The sequence below is a fragment of the Trichosurus vulpecula genome, chromosome 4 (assembly GCF_011100635.1).
Source record: "Trichosurus vulpecula isolate mTriVul1 chromosome 4, mTriVul1.pri, whole genome shotgun sequence".
NCBI lineage: Eukaryota > Metazoa > Chordata > Mammalia > Diprotodontia > Phalangeridae > Trichosurus > Trichosurus vulpecula.
Genome location: NC_050576.1, coordinates 101104276 through 101123344, shown reverse-complemented (window position 1 = coordinate 101123344; position 19069 = coordinate 101104276). Strand labels below are relative to the sequence as shown.

General features: G+C 48.1%; 1 protein-coding gene and 1 long non-coding RNA gene across 3 annotated transcripts; one reads left to right on the top strand and one right to left on the bottom strand.

Annotated features, from left to right (window-relative positions):
• Nucleotides 1-1759: 1759 nt before the first annotated feature.
• Nucleotides 1760-16876, bottom strand: INAVA (innate immunity activator). Of its 2 annotated transcripts, XM_036756706.1 has the most exons (9): nucleotides 16740-16876; nucleotides 15733-15857; nucleotides 15454-15570; nucleotides 13451-13676; nucleotides 8675-8728; nucleotides 6453-6666; nucleotides 5965-6135; nucleotides 3815-4493; nucleotides 1760-1852 (listed from the first exon to the last, which is right to left on the bottom strand). In XM_036756706.1, exons 1-9 carry the CDS (start codon nucleotides 16801-16803, stop codon nucleotides 1760-1762), a joined length of 1743 nt encoding a protein of 580 aa, XP_036612601.1. In that variant the 5' UTR covers nucleotides 16804-16876. The 2 variants fall into 2 exon arrangements, with proteins under 2 accessions (XP_036612601.1, XP_036612602.1); XM_036756707.1 differs by lacking the exons at nucleotides 13451-13676; nucleotides 15454-15570; nucleotides 15733-15857; nucleotides 16740-16876 and having other exon boundaries at nucleotides 6453-6660; nucleotides 8671-8713.
• On the top strand, nucleotides 13181-19062 carry LOC118847997. Its single transcript, XR_005010233.1, has 4 exons — nucleotides 13181-13701; nucleotides 16405-16509; nucleotides 17385-17476; nucleotides 18902-19062. It is a non-coding gene; the product is annotated as an uncharacterized LOC118847997 (long non-coding RNA).
• The last annotated feature ends 7 nt before the right edge of the window (nucleotides 19063-19069 follow it).

Here is a 19069-nt window from a genome sequence, read left to right as displayed (position 1 = left end):
CACACCCATGAGCTTGCTGGGTCCAATTCTGTGCCTATCAGGAAAAGAGGAAGAATCCCCCGCTCCAGCCTTACCTATTTATCTGGGGTAGGAATCAGACCAGCTGGAGAGAGGCCAGTGGCTTTCCCCCAGGCTAGGAGAAAACAGCCTTCAGAGTGTTAGATAGAGCTTGAGAACCCCCACTCCCACAATCCCAGCTAAGATAATCACAAAGAGTACATTTTATTAAGGACAATTTGACACTACACCCCACACAGTTCCGGCCCTGCAGTTGGGGACAGGGCCATTTTATGATGCCTTCAGGGGCTATGCAGAACCAATAAGTTAGAACACAGAATGACTCTGGGGTAGGGAAGTCCCTGAGACCTGCCTGGATCACCTACAAGGGAAACTATTGAGGAAGAGACATTTCAGGATGAGAAGAAAATAGAGCCTATGGGGTAATTAAAAAAAAAAGAGGAATGAGGAGGAGTAGTGGTCTCTGGTTGTGGGAAAAAGATGGAGTCTAGGAACCAGAAAAAGCCAGAAGTTGAGGCTAATTATCAGAACCCAATCAACAGAAGCAGGGAAGGAATGAGAGTTAGCACAGAAAGGAATCTTAGAATTGTAGAGCCCATCCTTGGGCACCACTTCCCCTCCCTATGGGGCCCTTGGTGCAATTAGGTGGAAAGCCTTTCTTTTCCTGCTAAATCCTGATGCCTCTCTCCAGTCTAGCATCCAGACCCTGGGGCCCCTAAATACATTCTTAGCTGTCTGCCCAAGTTCTAATAATCTATGGGAACCAAGGTCTGGTTGCTGCTGGGTAGGAAGCATTCCTCTCCCATCACAGGATTCCTTTCCCCACTCTCATGTTCTGGGACAGGTTCTGCAGCTTGCTGTTGGGGTAATAGTAGAGGATGTTAGCACAGGCTTGCCCCTACTTTCCATAGTGGCCCATGCAATCAACACAGATTCCCCTCTCCAAGCAAAGTCAACCTCCATCAGGGGCTAGGGTGGGAATCCCCAGATTTGGATAATAAAACTTTGCCTTCTCGATGGACAGCTCCAAATGCAGGGCCCCAAAGCCCAAGTGGAAGATGCAATTTTACAGCCTAGGGAAGGTACCATCACTGAGCTCTACCACAGGAGGGGGAGGTGGGAAGTGGGGAGAAGGATCTGCAGAGGTCACTTGGCAAACACCAGCCACATTTTATTCTTTCCCCTTCCTTCCAGGTTAAATGACAAGGATGACGTGAATTTGGGGGCTAAGGGTCCCATCACTTGGGCTGTGCATCACAGAGCACATTACTAAGGGAGAGAAAGCAAAGAGGGAGCCCTCCTCATCAGGAGAGTGAGTCCTGCAAAGGCATGAGGATTTGGAGACACTTGTTACCCAGAACCCCACAGTGGGTGGAGATGCCTGGCCTCTTAACACTTGGACATGGGCAACCACAACATAGGAAGCTCACTCATGACAGATGGCCAACCTTGATAATAGACAGACAGACAGGCGGGATAAAGCAGAACAACATAATAACATCTTTGAGAATAACGCAGTATAAAATTTCAGGCCAGGCTTCCTAAACTAAAGTCAGAGGAAGTCTGAGGTCTTGCTCATCGACCCGCAATGAGTGTAGTGGAGGGGAAGAGAGGTGCCAGGGTACAGGCTGAGGCTTAACCCAGCAGCCAACACCAAAGTCCAGGGCACCCCCTTCATGGACCAAATCTTCCTGGCAGTGGAGTGGCAGCACTCCATAACCACGAGAGGAGAACCAGAGCACTACACTTGGCTGATGATCTCTCCTTTCTCTGGCACATAGACTTGCATAGGGGTTCCATCCGATGTCCTCCTCAGCACATGGACCATGGGCATCTGTCAGGGTTGGGAAAATAAAAGAGTCTGTGGGTAATCAAGCCAGGCAGGAGCCTCATGCCACAGTGCCCTGTTGTACTCCCTTCAGTCTCGAACCGTGCTCCACCTGCTCTGGATCACATGTGCCCTGTTTTAGGTTCCTCTCTGGCAATGTTCCATCTCCTTCTACTAGTTCTGCATCTCTGCCCAGACTGCCCATTCTTTCCATGCCCTCAGTGCTCTCCCTCCTCACTTTTAACTCTTGGAACTCCTAACTCCTTCCAAGTTTCTGCTTATGTGCCACCTCCTATGAGGCCCTTCCGAAGTCCCCCATCTATTAGTACCCCCTGCAATTACCTCCTATTATGGAAACATTTTATATATGGATGTATATTCTGGATATATATTACATATATCAAAATATATGGATATATCTTATATCTTGTGTGCATACTGTTGTCACCCCCAACCCCTAATCTCTCTCTAAAATGAAGACCCCTTGATTATAGGCACTATCTTGTGTGGTACATAAAAGTTGCTTAATGAATGCTACTTGATTTGAACTGACGACCTCTCTGTGCTTCTCCCATGGCAGAGCTGTGGGGAGGAGGAAAAAGGAACATATGAGAGTGAAGGATGTATGGGGGTGAGGAATGAGGATCCAGAAGCAATGCTGGCCTTGGCTGGTGGGGTGAGTGAAGGAATGAATGAATAAACGGCCTCCACACCCTCACCAGAACCCCCCAGTGAGGAGGGTTTCACTGGCTCCTGAGGCGGCCCATCCACTTTTAGACAGCTCTCACTGTTAGAAGTTTTTCTTTACACTGATCCTAAACCTGTCTCTGTAAATTCTACCTAGACAGTAATCATGCCCCTCCCCCACCCCAAGCCTTCTCTTCTCCAAGCTAATCATCCCCAGTCCCTTCATTTGATCCCCATGTGGCATGACTTCAGTCCTTTCACCGTCCTGGGCACCCTCTAGAAATTTTCTGGTTAAAATTTTTCCTCCCCCACCTCCCTCTTTCTACAGGTTTACTCCCCACTACTGGAACTTCCTTGGCCAGGGTGAGACAGGCTAGGTGAGGGCCAAGAACAGGCCCAAGCTCGCACATAGGGAGAACATGTCAGCTGGGAGGGTGCAGCCTGGGCTCCAGGCCAGGAGAGCCAGTGGGGCGCCAGCTGCAACCCGAATGGTTTGTGGGTGGGGAAGTAACTTGCTGCAGAGAACCTCAGGACTCAAACACACATCTGAATTTATAGCTTTGGGGCCCTTCCCTACTGCCAGCAAGGAGGGGACAAGGAAAACAAAGGATTTGTGTTTGAGGGTATGAATGTATATGAATGACTTCAAAGAGAATCATTTCAGATGGGAAACCTGAGACCAAAGAGGTGACATGTCAGGCTAGAGAATAAACTGGGAAGAGGCCCTTATGGGCAGTTTTTCCCAGTCTCTGGTACCAAAGTCTTCCTTTATGATCCCAGTTCAGTGTCCCTTGAGTCCATGGAGGGATGAACAGGCAAGAAGATGATTCAGCTCTGGTGCTGGTTTTTGTCAGATTCAGCTCTGGATCTGACTAATGCCTTTTTCCTGGGGCCTACTAGGTCAGGAGGTAGATGGGTTATGTTCTCAGAGCAGCCTAAATAAACCTAGAGGATTCAGTCAACTCTCAATTATCTGTATGTGACTCATCCACTTTGTGGGTCACCTCCTAATGTGACCAAACTGGCATGTGCTCGAGAAGTGCAGTATAAGCATCCTACCAACCAACAGGACAAGGTGAATGTGACTGTCCTGAAAGCCAAGGGGCACATTACAAGCCTCAAAGAAATGATGTTAGGATCACTGCCTGCTTAGAATTACACAGATCTCAGATACTGGAGCTGACAAATTGAGACCTAGCTATATTTTCATTCTTTCTCAAATTGGATTTGCCTGCCTTTCAAGTTCCCGATTCCACTCTAATGACTTCCTTTCTCCCATACCTGTGTTCTCCCCATGACTCTCCCAAAGGACTCTCTGCCTGGAGGGAGGCTCCTCATTCGGAAGGCCCCCTGCCGGTCTAGTGAATGTGGACGGGCACTCCGTAACCGTGCCCGCTCATGCCACCACTTGAGTTCCTCTGATACAGCTGCCTTGCTGAGTCCTCGGCCTGCAGGGCTGTCCTTCAAGGAAGGTGTCCTTACAATCCGGCTGTGAGAGGGTACTAGTCGTTGGTAACGCAGAGGGGCTCCATCTTCATCATAGACGGTGCCAGATCCCAGATGGCAAAGCTCCCATCCAGCAGGCATTTGTTGCCTGTCGGACACCATTACATACCTCCCTGCCGGGAAATATCCAGATGGGAGCAGCAGCTTCGGGTAATAAGCTGCCAGCTCACGTCCATCAGCAGAGACCCAGGTTCTCCGGGAGCAGAGCTGGTCAGATGGGGACATGGGCCGCAAGAAGATGTCTGGGCTACTACTGCCCGGAGAGGTGGCATGAGAAATGCTGGAGACATCAGAGCTGCTGTCTTCAGAGCCGGAGTGGTAGGCAGGGTGGGGTAGGGGGTGTTTTGCTGAAGGGAAGCAGGAGTCAGGCACAGTCACTGTATAGTGTGTGGGACGCCGGCGAGGGATAGCACTTCGGCCACGGCCTTCCGGGCACACTCGGAAAGAATCTACCCTGCAGGGAGAAAGAAGACACAGTTCAGCCCTGGATCTCAGAAACGGGAGAGGACAACGTAAGAGCGAGCTAGAAACATTAATTCTGGGGATGAGATGGAAAGGGTCATTTGTCAAGGGAACTAACTCTTAACTTCCTCCTGTCTACCACACTCCATTCATGTGAACCCAAAATCCAGGCATCCCTTTTGAATATTCCTTCAGCCTTATCCCCTATACCCAAAGGTGCTAAGTCTGTGTCCTCTCTCCTCAATATCTTTTACACCCCTCCTTTCTTGACCTCCTTTGCCCCCACCCCAGTTCAGTCCCTCATCATGTCTTGCCTAGGTTATTCCAATGGCCTCCCAATGGATCTCTTCTCTCCAGTCTGTTCTTCACACAGTGGCTAACCTTGTGTATGGGAACAGACTATGTTACTCCTCTAACTCAAAAATCTTCAGTGTCTTCCTATTGCCTCTATGGCAAAATGCAAACTCAGCCTGACATTTCAAGGACTGCCACAGTCCGGCTCCAATCAATCAATCGACAAGTGCTTACCAAGTGTCAATCCCTTCCCTTAGGGAGCGTGCATCCATATGGTAGAGACAATATAGAGATAAATCTCCCTTTATGATTTCATTTCATAATATTCTCATGTTTCAGCCAAAGGGAACTATTAGCCTTTAAAAAAAAACAAAAAACTCTGCCCTCTCACCTTTGTGTTTTCCTATAGACCAGTCTCCATTTCTGAAATACATATCCCTCTATCCTTTTGTAAACTTTGTCTTCCTTCAAGGCCTGGCTCAGGCACCAGCTCCTCCTCCATGAAGCCTTCCCTGATTTCCCCACCAGCTCAAAATTTTCTCTCCCCACTCACATTTTCTTGGATCGCTTTGTCCAGGCCTCTCCTTTGCCTTTCTCTCACTCTGCCTTGGAGCAGAGTTTATTAGCTTACAAGACATCCTCCTTTAGAGGGTAAGCAGGTAGACGTCAAGAACCTCCTGTCCTCTATACATTCCTGGTGTCTAATTTCTGGGTTATTTTTCCTTCAGGAGCACACGTTTGGCACCTAGCAGGTGCTCAATAAATGTCTGGCTGATTGAATGGTGCCCAGGGAGGCAGCTGGGCCACCTAGGTCAGGAGAGGCCCTGACCCCTACCTCCTCTGGTCTCCTCTAAGGATGCTCAGAGGCAGAGAAAGGTGATAGGATGCCTAGATCAGGAAGAAATGGATGTGAATCCTGCCTCGGATCCTTCCTATCTGTGTGACTATGGGCAAGTCACTGAAGTTCTCAGAATCTCAGTTTTCCTCATGAGTAAAATGCAGGCAAGTCTACCATATCCTTAAACTACCCGCCCCACCCCCACCCCACCCCCAGGTCTATCAGTCAGTGTTTATTAAGTGGAGGCTCAAATAAAACAATGAATGTAAAGTGTTTTGCAAATCTCAAAAAGAGCTCTCTGAATGGGAGACCAAAACCTAGGACTTGTTACCTTAGAGACTGAGCTTGGCCCCGTCTCCCCTGAATCTCTGGGGTAGCTGGGGCACTCGCCCGGCCTTGAACTTGTCCAGGAATGTTTCGGAGTGGGACCACATATGTAGGTGCTTCGAGCAACCAGGGGCTGATGGAGCTTGGCCCATCCTGGGGTGTCGTGGCTGGGCTGCTGCAGAGAGAGGAGAAGGGTTAGAAGAGAGAATTTCCCCATGAGTCTGGGGTTTTTTTGGTTGCTTTTCCATCGAGTGCAGGTCTGAGTTTGAGGTAGAAGTCAGTGTGAAAAGAAGCAAAAGTGAGCTCGTGTTCAGTGCGGAATATACTTGTACGTCTGGTGAAGTGGTCAAGAGGGCCCAGTTGTACTCATCAAAGAGGGGCTGGATCACTCATCTCTTTTCCCCCTTTCCCATACCCTTAACCGCACCCCCTTCGCAGCATATGACATTCTTTCCTCCAGATGTATGACCTCCAATCCCCCAATGCCTCTACCTGGACTCGCTATCGAGTTCTGAGGGAGATTTCTTGGGTTTCTCATAGGGATGATCCAGGCTAGTTTCTTTCCAGGGGCTGTTCTGGATTGGAGAGCGCTCTGGACCCCCAGCCTCAGGCTCTGCTGGCTTCAGCCCCTCCAGTCGCTGGGGCGGGAGTGACCTGGTAGGTGGTGCCGGGGACTCTGGAACAGGTTTTGGCAACTGGGCTTCTTCTGCAAGTATAGAAGAGAAAGACAGTAAGGGTGGTTGGTGGGAGAACCAGCCCAACAGGAACCAAGCTGCTTGTTCTGGGCCTCTCCTCTCCTCCCAAGGCCAACGCCGACTGCCCCAGGCTCTGGCCACAGACGTCAATGAATGGCCCCAGATCCCTCAGGTGTCTGTGCCAGCCTCCCTCGAGATGCCCTCCCAGGTGAACCATGCCACACAACCCATTCCTCCACTCAGGGTGTACCTGTGTGCCGGCAGCATGGGCTGCCAAGCTTCTACTTAATATCTTTCCATTGACATGTTTTTCTAGTGTGTGCTGTTTCTACATTCTGGAGGCCTCAGAAGGTTCTGTATCTTCTCCTCTGCATGTTCCCTAGGCCCTCAATTCCAGAAAAAGGGTACCTCATCAGTACTGTTTGTTTTCTCCTATCACTGCCCAACTATATTAATGAGCCATACTCCAGAGGCCAGAAAAGTTCTATCCAGCTCTGATGAGCAGAAAGGGCACAGATTTTGAACAGCAGATTCCTCTGTGACTCTGGCAGTTCACTATGGGAAAATCCCCAGAATGTGTCTCCCTTCTTCCCCAGGGGTGAAACTCTTCTCAGGGGCCTGGCCTGTCTCTTCTTTGCCCTCAGGGGTCTCCTGGCTGACCAGTCTGGAATTTATCTCCTCATTCCCCACACTGGGGTCATCTGGCTCCCAGGCCCAGGAACTCCTGGGCTTACGCTGACTCAGCTCTCGACCACCATTCCTCAGCATTTGTTGTGGGAAGCTGGAGCAGGGAACTTGGCACAGGCAAATAGGCCATTCATCTCACCTAGCCTGCCCCAGGCAAGAAAGGGGTTTCTTTACTAAGGGCCAGGCTAAGAAACCTGACTTTAATTCAACAAACTTTTATTAATTGTGATACAGTTAAAAATCATTGCCTCTGGAATTAGACAATCCGGGCTCTAATCTCACCTCTGACACCACTCTATGATGACCTTGGGCAAATCATTTAACCTCACTGGGTCTCAGTTTCCTCATCTGTAAAATAAGGCTGTTAGACTAGATAGCCTCTTCCTGCTCTAAATGTTATGTACAAAGCAAGAGGAATACCAAGACCAAAAAAGGAAAAACAAAAGTTCCCTGCCCTCGGGGTGCTTCAAGTCTAACAGCGATGATGTGGGTACAAATAGGTATAATACAAAGCAGAATGGGATGGGCACAAAGGAGAGATCCACATAAAAGGCTCTGGGAAAATTCAAAGGGGATGAAATCACTATGAGCAGAATTCCAAAACTAAGGAGTTCTGCCTAAGATATTTTATACAAAATTTCCCCATCTTGCCTAGGCTGAAAGTATAACCAACACTAATGGTCCATCCCCAAAGCTGACGGGTGCCAAAGCTTTAGCCTTCTCTGTCTTTCCAATCTGGGCCAGTCTGACCATCTTTAGGTAGTTTGGTGGTCCTCCAGTCCCAGGACTCCCCACTCTGGTGTCAAACTTAGTGAAGACACCTAATCGGCCTTAGCCCTGCTGAACCTCAGAACTCCCCTGATCTCAGCCTCAGCCTCCCTCAGGAGCAGGAATTACAGGTCTGCACCAGGGGCAGTTAGGTGGCACAGTGGATGGAGCACCAGGCCTGGAGCCAGAAAGACTCATCTTCCTGAGTTCAAATCCAGCCTCAGACACTTACTAGCTGAGTGACCTTGTGCAAGTCACTTAACCCTGTTTGCCTCAGTTCCTCATCTATAAAAATGGAAGGAAATGGCAAAACCACTCTAATATCTTTGCCAAGAAAACCCCAAACGGGGTCACAAAGAGTCGGACACAATTGAAATGACTGAACAACAAAAACCACCATGCCCATATGTTTTATACATCTTTACTTGACCAATGGAGGCCTTTGCTAAACTTCTCAGTGAAAGCCCTAAAGCTATGGGGAGACAGGAGCTCCTGAGCTCTGGAGAATACCCTCACTGGGGCACCCACATCCAACTCCATTTCCCAAACATTTCCTTCACTTACCTTCTTCCAACAGCACTGCATCAGACAGGGAGCTGTCATCAGAAGCGCTCAGCTCTGGAGGAGAGAAAAGAAATGGGATTGGGAGGGGAGCAGATGAGGTCATCAGCAGGCACAGGGAAGTTTGGGATTTGGAGCCTGGCAGACTTCCATCCTCTACCTCCAAGCAATCACATTTGGTACTTACAAAATGCTGACTGCATGCTAAGCACTATACAGGAGGTAGAGAAGGGCAGTGTGGCCCAGTGGGAAGAGCCCAGAGTTTGGAGTCAGAGACCTGAGTTTAAACATGGCTCTGCCCCTTACTGCATAGGTACTCATGCAGAAATTACTTTTCCTTCCTGAGCCTCAGTTTCTACATCTTTAAAATAAAGGTGTTTAGAGTGAATAATAATAAAATAAAATAAAATAAGAAAAACCAACAACTGCCGTTTCTCCAAGGCTTGCAAAACACTCTTCTCATGCTAACACCTCTATGAAGGGTATCCAAGCATTATTACAGATGGGGTAAATATGGGCTCTGAAAGGTTAATAAATGATTTGACCATGACTATCAAAAGGTCCTTTCAAATTTCTGATCCTCAGGCTCCCTTCCCCATCTGAATCCACCAAAGCCTCTGGCCTCTAGGAAACCTCCTTGCATGGCCCCTGCGGGGATCCCAGCTAATTACGCAGGACTAATATAATTATGTTTCCAAAATGAAATGTTTGCACTGTAATGAGGCACTTTCTTTGCTTCAAAGAACTTTCCAGCTATAAACTTCTTATTAATTTCCCTACTTCCTCCTTCCTGAAGAAGCAAAGTGGAGGAGTTCAGCAGACACTGCTCATTCAGAAGGCTTCTTTTCTTCTACCTACTCTCTGAAGGTAAGGAAGGGATTCCTTGGGATTGGAATACCAAGACCCCATATTTGGAGGCCAAGAATGGGGCTGGAAACCGAAAAGTAGGGGAAATTATTTCAGGATTTAGAACCGTCAGGCTTCGGAGAGCATCGTTGGTCCTATCTCCTCATTTTACCACAGACAAAGAATCTGACTTATTAATAGCAATAATAACTGGTATTTATATAACTCTTTAAGGTTCACATGTTATCTCATTTTATTCTTGAACTAACCCTATGAGGGGGGTCCTCTTATCAGCCCCATTTTATAGATGAAGAGTCTGAGAGGGGCTAAATGATTACATAACTAAGTAAATTATCTGAGGCAAGATTAAAACTCAGGTCTTCGTGACTCCAAGTCCAACATTACAGCACCTTCCCTTAATAGAGGCTGAGTGACTCAGCCAAGAAGGCACAGCTAGTAGGGATCAGAGTCCACATGAACCCAGGTGCTCTGACTCCAAATCAAGTGTACTTTCCTCTATCGTGCAATTTAATTCAGCTACCATTTAATAAATGCTAACTTCGTGCTTCACGGTATGCTAGCGTTGCACATACAAAGTCTAAAAAACAGCTGCTGTCTTCAGAGAGCTTATATTTTAGTGAGGGGTGGGGCAAGAAGCTGATACAACCTGTACACTGATAAGAAAACACAAGGCAATAATATGTGTAAAGCGCTTAACACAGTGCCAGCACACCCCAGGCTCTACAGAAATTAACAGTAATAATTATCATGGCAGCTAGAAATGTCACCTCTGAAAGGTTCATAAAAGGTTAGCCATGCTGGCTGCTATGGTTACTATTGTTAATTTTAGGAGGTTAGAAAGCAATGACCTCTGAGAGAATCAGGAAAGCTGGGAACGCGCTGGAGCTCAGGGCTGCTTCAAAGAGAGGCTTCCTGAAGTGCATTCCAGACATAGGTTCCAGCCTGGAAGACACGGAATGTCCGTTTTGGGGAAGATTAAGGGGGCCTGTTTGACCACAATGTGGAGTTGGAGAAGAGGAATAATACAAAATAAGGCAGACAGTGAGGGGATTTAAATGCCAGTTTGCATTCTATCCTAGAAGAGATAGGGGCCCACTGAAGAGTTCTGAGCGGAGAGGGCCGCAATCAACCCTGTGCCGTAGAGAGGGTATTCTGGCAGCTAGAGGGAACTGGCTTGGCAGACAAAGAGACCGGAAGAAGAAAGACCAATTAGGAGCCTGTCACAATAATCCAGGCAAGAAATGATGAGGACCTGAACAAGACAATGGCTGCCTGAGCAGAGCTGCCTCCAGAGTTCTTATCCCCATCCTGGGAGTGGAAACTTATATTCACAGGAGCCTTGTGCCTAATTGAAAAAGTGGGAATAAGTGGCCATCTCAGTTTTTTCCCCACCCCAACTCTCCAATGAGCACCCCCGAGGCAGGTTTCCTGACAACCTTTTGAATCCCACAGAGTTAAGTCAAAGCTATATATCAAAGCTACATATCTCCACTCATGCCGTGTCCTGACCTGCTTCCCGCTCTTGAAGAGGGGACATCAGCAAGCATGGTGGACGCCCTCCTCCTGCTGCTTCAGCCTTCTGCTGTCACAGTCATTTGGGCCCTGGACACGGTGTCTAGGAGCTCCGGGCACCAGCCCAGCAACAAGAGGCCTTCTGCCCAAGCAGCCTGAAGCTATCAGAGGAACTAGCAATGGACCTGAGGAATGGGGACAAAAAGCATGATCTCCCCACCTCCTAGGCCACACTCAGAGCTCATTTATTACTTTCCAAACTAACTGTACTGGCCCTTGGGTGATTTCAGGCCCCAAGCCAGCAACTGGCTTTTGAAGGGGGAGATAGCAAGTTCCCAGGAATGACTGATGGATAGGGCCGAGATACATTATCTTTCTTTATAGCTTTCCCAGGTACCTGGTTCTCTTTTTTTTATCACCTACTTCCTCACAAAGAGGGACTGGCACCCCAAAGCTTCCACTCCCTTGCTATGCGACCATGGGCACACCATTCTCCTATCTTCGGCTTCCTCATTTGTAAAACAGGGAAGCTGGAAAAGACAGTCTCTGAGGTCATTCCCAGTTCAAACATGCTCGGATTCTATAACTTGAGAATGTTGGCTTTAGCCAAGCCCTGGGCCATGCCCTTCCCCTTCAGTCCAAGGACGCTGACCTTCTGGCTGTTCTGCAAACAAGACGCTCTATCTCTCAGCTCTGCGCATTCTTTCTAGCTCTCCTCCATGTCTGAAACACCTTCTCTCCTCAGCTCTGCCTAACTGATCACCCTGGCTTCCTTTAAGTTCCACCTTCTACAGGAAGCTTTCCCCCTTCCCCCACCCCACCCCTCTTAATTCCAGTGCTTTCCTTCTTTTCATTATTTCCTATTTATCCTGTGGGCAGCTAGGTGGCACAGTAGCCTGGAGTCAGGAAGACCTGAGCTCAAATCTGACCTCAGACACTCACTAGCTGGTGACCCTGGGCAAGTCACTTAACTCTGTCTGCCTCAGCTTCCTCATTTGTAAAATGAGCTGAAGAAGAAAGGCAAATCACTTCAGTGTCTCTGCTAAGAAAACCCCCAACGGGGTCACAAAGAGTCTGACATGACTGAAAAATAACTGAGTATGCAACAAAATGCGTTCTGTACATAGGTTACTTTGTCTACATTTGTTTGCATGTCATCTCACGATTATAATCTCCTTGAGGGAAGGGATTGTCTTTTCCCTCTTTCTGTATCCCTAGCCCTTAGCACAGTCTCTGGTACATAGTAGGTGCTTAATAAATGTTTATTGAATGAATGAATGAAAAGGTCCAGCCATTTGGCCCTAGAGGGCAACTCCAGTACCTTTAGCTAACAGGCCAAAAGTCTCTTTAAGTCCAGTTCTTTCCTGTTTTCATCATCTTTCTGTGCTCTGGTTCCTAAAGTTGACTTGGGAAGAATCTGGAAACTGTCCTTCAACTCCCAATAAACATTTCCAGGGAAAACAAATGAGGAAGCAGTGGGCAGAAGGCTGCAACAACCTCTTTGGGGGATGGTAGGTCGGTGTAGTCAGGGACCAGGAAGAGCCTAAGATGTCTTACGATATACTCTCACAAGAGGATTCCAGTCCTTCCAGAGAAAGAAGGGCCAGGATAGCTCAGGTATAAAAAAAGCAAAGACTTCTAGTCCAAACCCCTGGAATTCCAGCCCAGCTCCATCATCACTGGACTCTGCTTGGCCTGAATTTATTAATTCCCATCCCAGAGAGCTCCCACTCCTAATTAATACCTGAGAACTGTCAAACTAAGTGGTACTTTGTGAAGCCAGAATGGAGAAAGAAGAACCTTCTATATCAGGAAGCTAAAGAACAGGCTCTCTCAACTGGGGGAATAGGGTGGGGTGAGAGAAAAAGGCCATGGGTGGACAGTTGCTTTGAGAGAACATTCAGTCAAATCCAATGTCTCAGAGGATTGAGGGTTAAAACCACAATGGAAGGTTTCCAGGGCAGGATCTTCTATGGTGATCAGACAGGCCCAAACAGTACTATCTGTTTGCAAGTCCTCTAGGGACACATAATAAGCAGTGCCTGCTGTGGCCTTTGCCCTGGGAGTTGAGTCACTGGACAAAAGGCAAGATAGCAGATGCAAGAATTTCACTCTCTTGATCAGGATAGCATCAGAAACTCAAAGGTTGTAGGAGGAGAGGAATCAGAATATTCTCATCAGAATTCTGGAGAAGTAGTCTCTCCCCACTCCCTACAATAGTAGGGAGGCTGGGTTTTAGGGAGCAGGCTTAGTAACCCTGGCAGCCCCATCTATTCCATAGGAAGGACACTCCCGTTGGGAACCTCAGGGGCCTGCCCTCCTGGCCAGAGGGGCCAAGAGTTGAACATATACTCTCTAGGCCTGACGTCAGGGTGCCCTGCCAAGGTCAAGTCCACTCACCTCCCCTGAGCATGGTGGCAGGAGAAAGGGCCACACATCCACTACTCAGCCTCCGTTGGCTGAGGCTGTTTTCCAGCTCCCGGAGCTTCTTCTCCTCTTGCAGCACCGCATGCTTCCTCCGCCTTCGGATCTGCTTGGTGAGGTTTTCCTCTTTGTAGAGACGACGGGCCGCCTCTGCAATCTGCAGCTGCAGCGCCAGCTCCTGCTCCAGGCTGCTCAGAGGGTCCTGGGCAGGGGTAATGGAGAAAAAGGTAACCCAAGTGAGGGTGGGTACAGAGGCCACAAGTGAGCTAATTGTGCTTCCATTAGATTGGGACCTCCCTGTGGGCAGAGACTGTGCAAAGAATTCTAGAGACCATCATGGTTAGGCCAACCCCCTTATTTTATGATGAGGCCCAGAGAAGTCATTCAGTTGGTGCATGTCTGAAGAGGGATTGAATTCAGGAATTCCTGACTCCAAGTCCAGTGCCCTATTCACTATGCCATAATGCCTCTCATCAGACTTGGAGATCTTTGTGGCCAGTATTATGTCTCCTCTATCAAGCTTCTGCCTCTCCAAAAGCCAGGTGCTATGTCTCTTTAAGAGCATAACCTGGACAAGGTGTTCCTAGACCAAGGGAAAAATCTGACTTTAAAGCTAGAGAAGAGAGAAGTCTCCTTTCTCTTTCCCCTCTCTTGGAAGGCAGGGAGCGAAGACCAAAGTTTACAGAGATGTAGGGCAAAGGGAGGGGAGGTGTTTTCAAGACTGAACCACAGCCACCTCCTTGAGCTAGAAAAGCAAGCACCAAGACCCACCCATCAGATGCACGTGGGGATGGGCAGTCTCAATCAGCAGGCCAGAGGGTGTTGCCCCAAATTCCCACCCAGCCTGCTAAGTGGGGCACTTTCTCTCTTGACTTTGCTGGGCCAGAAAGAATAAGACTGGGGCGGCTGCCATTGGGAACCTGCTGAAGTCTGTTCCCAAAGTATTAGAGAATGTCAAAGACCTAGGCCTAGGCTTTAGGCCTCCTGGTCAACTTCCCAGGCCATGAGACGGAAGACTGTCTGCAGCAGACCAGAGGAACTTTAGCATTCAGTCTCTGGACTTTCACTCTCCACTATTTTCTAAACTTTCACTTATCCCTGAACTGTAACTCGAAGCCCTGTTCCCTGCCAGCTAGGCTCCAAAATCTACAACACCTACATCCTAATCACTTCCCTTCTTCCTGTCTGCTAGCGACACTGTCTCTTGGATCTAGTTCTATCACCCATTTCCCTCTTTCCTTTTGACCCTGTTTCTACATGCCCCAGACCATTCTTCTGCATATTGGGGGGTTTATTTACAAGGGAAAAGGGAATAGACAAATCCAGAAATAATACACCAGGGTAATAAGGTAATTAGAAATATAAATAAAGACATCTATCCAGTCCCAGACTGAGTGGCACCGAAGCTTTCAGAATTCCCCCAGCCCTAGCTTGGCCTTGATTCTCTCTAGGCTGGGAGGCTTTATTTCCCAAGAGGCCCCTGGAGGAGATAGCTTCCAGAATGCCCAAGGCATGTTGGATTAAGCTTGTTCACCTACTCTGCAATCCCTGGATCATCTTGTGCCAATTAGGAAGTCTCCTGATTAAATGACGGACTTTTGTTTTTCCATCCCTATTACTCCATAATCACTTAGCCAACTAGATAAGGTTTCTGATCAAGGGAACACAAGGAAATGCAGTAAGCATAGTGTTCCTATCACCTCAAAAATCAGAATATCCAGCCTAACACACGCTCTTGGCCAAAGCTCATAAAAGACACTGTGCTTTCTTCAGGGGCTAAGGTCCCATTCCTTCCATCCCTGGGCCAAGGAAGAGGAGGGGCTCTGAGCAGGCCACAACATGGTGCCTACTGGTGCTACCCTGGCCTTCGAGGCTATAAGATCTTCTGCCCAGTAGGCAGAAGTGGCCCTCAGCTCTACCTCACACTCTTGATTATCTCTCAAAGAAACACCAGCCCCCAGTGCAGTCATGCTTCTCACCTCTCTTCGGAAAGTCTGTTCGTCCAGTTTGTAAGCTGCTCCGATCCTTCGGCGAACTTTGGGGGCCTTTTCTCCTGGTTTGAGGGGATACTCCTGTGGCAGTGTGCCTGTCAGCTCCTGAAGCAAGAGATAACATTAGGCCAAAGCCCTCTCTGTACCCTGACCCCTCCTTCCATTATCCTCACCTCGGGTGATCTCTTCCCCTTCTTTTCCTCCAAACTCTCCATCACCCCTTATTTCTTGGCCGTCTCCCCTGGAAAAAGGAGAGAAAGCACTTACCGCTTCTCGAAGACAGAGTTTCTTTAACTCCTCCAGACATAACTCCAGACGTTCCTCCAGCGCTCTCTGCTGCTTCCGCATAGCATGGGTCAGCTCCTTCATTGGGGAAATTGGGCTGTCGGGGCCTAGATGGAAAGAGCAACACATAACCCACATACATCCCTCAGCTGAAGCAAGGAAACGGCCACCTCAGCCTCTCCCAGACACCCACCTGACCTCCCCCTGAAGAGACCACACGCACCATTCACTCGTGTACATCACACACCTGACCTGAGGTTATTGGTGAGCCTTGGCTCCCTGTGTCAGGGCTGCTCAAAGGGGCTGAGGCAGGGGAAACTGCCCACATTCCAGCCTGTTCCAAGAGGCCACAGGCAGCAGATGAGCCTATGAAAACTTCCATGAGAACTTCCTATCTCTCTTCCTTTCCTCTTTACGGAGGAAAAACAGTGGTGGAAACAACACTAGAGGACCTGGGTTCAAATCCCAGCTTTTCGACTTAGTACCTATATGACCCTAGGCAAGTCTTTAATCTCTCTGGCCCTCAGCACTACCTTTAAAATGTGGGGGTGGTTCCTTCCAGCTCTAACTCTATGACCCTAGGATCTTAGTACACTGCCTATCCTGCCAACCAGACATATATGTGGTTCCCCCATCTATCCTGTTCCTTTTCAGAGGCTATGATGTACACAAAACAAAGCATATGTGGCCAATACAAGCCAAGAGATGGAATCTGGGAGCTGGTGGTATCATACTCAAGATACCAAGAGGTACTGAGAGGTCAGTCCTAAAGCCCATTCCTGTTTCCAATGAGAACAGTAACAACTGCAGGCTAGTCCTCCTCAAGGAAGGAGGGATCCCTTCCTTTCTCATGCCTTTTCCGATTTGTCTTTCCCCACTCTTCTTATCTCCCCAGTCAGAGAGACTGAATCTCTTCCATTCCAACCAGGAGGAATGAGGACTCAGGCAGCTGGCCTGTTCCTGGGGAGGGATTTCCCCAAGCCACTCACCAGACTGCAGAATGATGCCGCTGTCTGTGTCGCTGATCTCATCCTTGCTCTCCATGGTGGACATCCGGGGGGGCGGGGGAGACAGAGTGGAGGAGGGGAACACAGCTCCCAGCCAGGGACTTTAGGTGGCTTGGAGTTTCCCTGGCTTGGGAAAGAACAAAGAGGCCATGTCTGGACTCACCTGGGCCTGCCTAAGGGGCCAGGACCCTTTTTCCAAGCAGAAACTAATTAACAGCAGGATGCTGGGGAGGGGGGTTGGGGAAGGGAGGAGAGGAAGGGGAAAGAAAGAAGGTTTAACCCCATGAGTGCCAATATAAACTTTCTTTGCTCTTAAAGCTCTGCTTTCAAATTGATGGTAATCTCTTAGAAGAGAGACAAGAGAAAATAGTCCAGCATATTAACAAATGAGCTCACGACTTTTTGTGCAGAATGAGAAATATATTTTTTGTCCATGGCTAATGTGGGAATTTGTTTTGATTGACCATGCATACTGATTATAAAGTTTTTGCTTTTTTTTTCCTTCAGGTGGAGCAGATAGGAATGGAAAAATTGATTTTTGTGAAATGAAAAAAAAATTTTTTTTTTAAATACCCAAACCCCACCCCCCTCAATTACTTTTACTGCCTCATATCCTATTTTCCCCAGGATGCTTCACTCTTGTCTAATGTGTTCATTTTGGTCCACGTTCTGGGCTGGGATCCCAGTGATCGATGATAAGAGAATTCCCACAACTAAGGGTAAAATGGTCCTTCTTACTATGCTAAAGTTGAGCAATATAAACCCTCTGATCACAAAATCTCCAAGTTAGAGTCCAACCTTTACCCCAAAAGCAATCCATGCTACAATACATCCTGAGAACAACCATCCAAGCATTTGAAGATGCCTCTAAGGGAAATCCTTTGCTTCCCTGGGTAGCCCATTCCTCTCAAATCAGCTAGTCAACAAGTAATATTAAGTGCCTACTAAGTGCTAGGCCCTGGGCTAACTGCAGGTGATAAAGAAAAGCAAAAATAATCTCAGTCCTCAAGGTGCTTGCATTCTAATGAGAGACAACGAAAACAAAATCATGTGCGTTAGCATTGAGAGGGATCAGGAAAGGCCTCCTGCAGAAGGCAAGATTGGAGCTGAGTCTAGAGAGGCTGAGGCAAGGAGGAAGAATATTCCAGGCAATCTGAGATAGCCAGGGAAAAGACACAGGAGCTTGGAAATAAAGAAGCAGCAAATAAGAAGGTCAGCATTGTTTGACTGTAGAGTGTATGGAGAGAAAATAAAGCATAAGATTTCCATCTCCAACGGGCCCTCCATGAGCCCAAGCTGCCTCTTCCAACTCTCCCACATACACTTCAGCATCCTCTGTCCCTCCGTAGCCGAAACTGGTGGTCAGGTAAAGGGGATGCTGAGCACACCTGGCAGCCCTTCCATGAAATGCTTGTTGGGAAGGGAAGAGGATCCTTCAGAGATAAGAACATGGCTGCTGTCCTTGTGGACAAGAGGGTAGAGGGAAGGCCAATGCAACCCACTTTTGGGTAGGTGCCCTAGGGAACTTGGGAATGACCAGAATAAGGTATCCAATGTTGTTGAGGCCATCGCTTGGGGCCCCTGAGCCTCTGTTCTCTGACCCTGGTTATTCAAAATTCAATGAAGAACTGAAAGAAAGACTGTGAAATGGAAGGCTGCCCACCATGACTGGGTAGGTCTAGAGGGGATACAGTTTAGGCTAAGCCTCACTCTGGCTTGGACAAGTCCAACTGTATCATTGCCCCAGAATCAGGGTGGTGTATGGGGTAGCTGGAAAGGATGGGGCCCTCTCTGAAACAGCCTGAGAAAGGGAAGGAAACTGTAGCAACTCACATTTCCCTATCCCTTAGCACAGTGCCTGGGTGAGAGTAGGTGTTTAATAAATGCTTGTGGCCCTGACTTACAGAGCACTTTAGTCATCACAACCTTGAGAGGTAGGAACTCTAAGAGTTCTCCTGTCCCCATTTTACAGATAAGGAAGGAAGGTTGTGACAGGTCTACTTAGCTAAGTGTCAGAACCAGGATTTAAGTCGAGGTCTCTTTTGGCTTTCAAATCCATTGTTCTTTTCACTAGATGACAAATAAAATTAGACTAAGTAGAAAAGGGTCTTAAAGGATATTCAATCCAATGCCTCGTTTTACAGGTGAGGACACTGAGGTCCAAGAAAGAGCAGAGACTTGCTTACCTACCATCTGGAGAGAGGATCATGTCTCCTAAAGACCTGCTGTTCTACAACAAAATAAAACCAGAGGTTTTAGAGTTGGAAAGGTTCTACTCCAACCTCTTCCTTTCACAGATAAGAAAGCTGAGG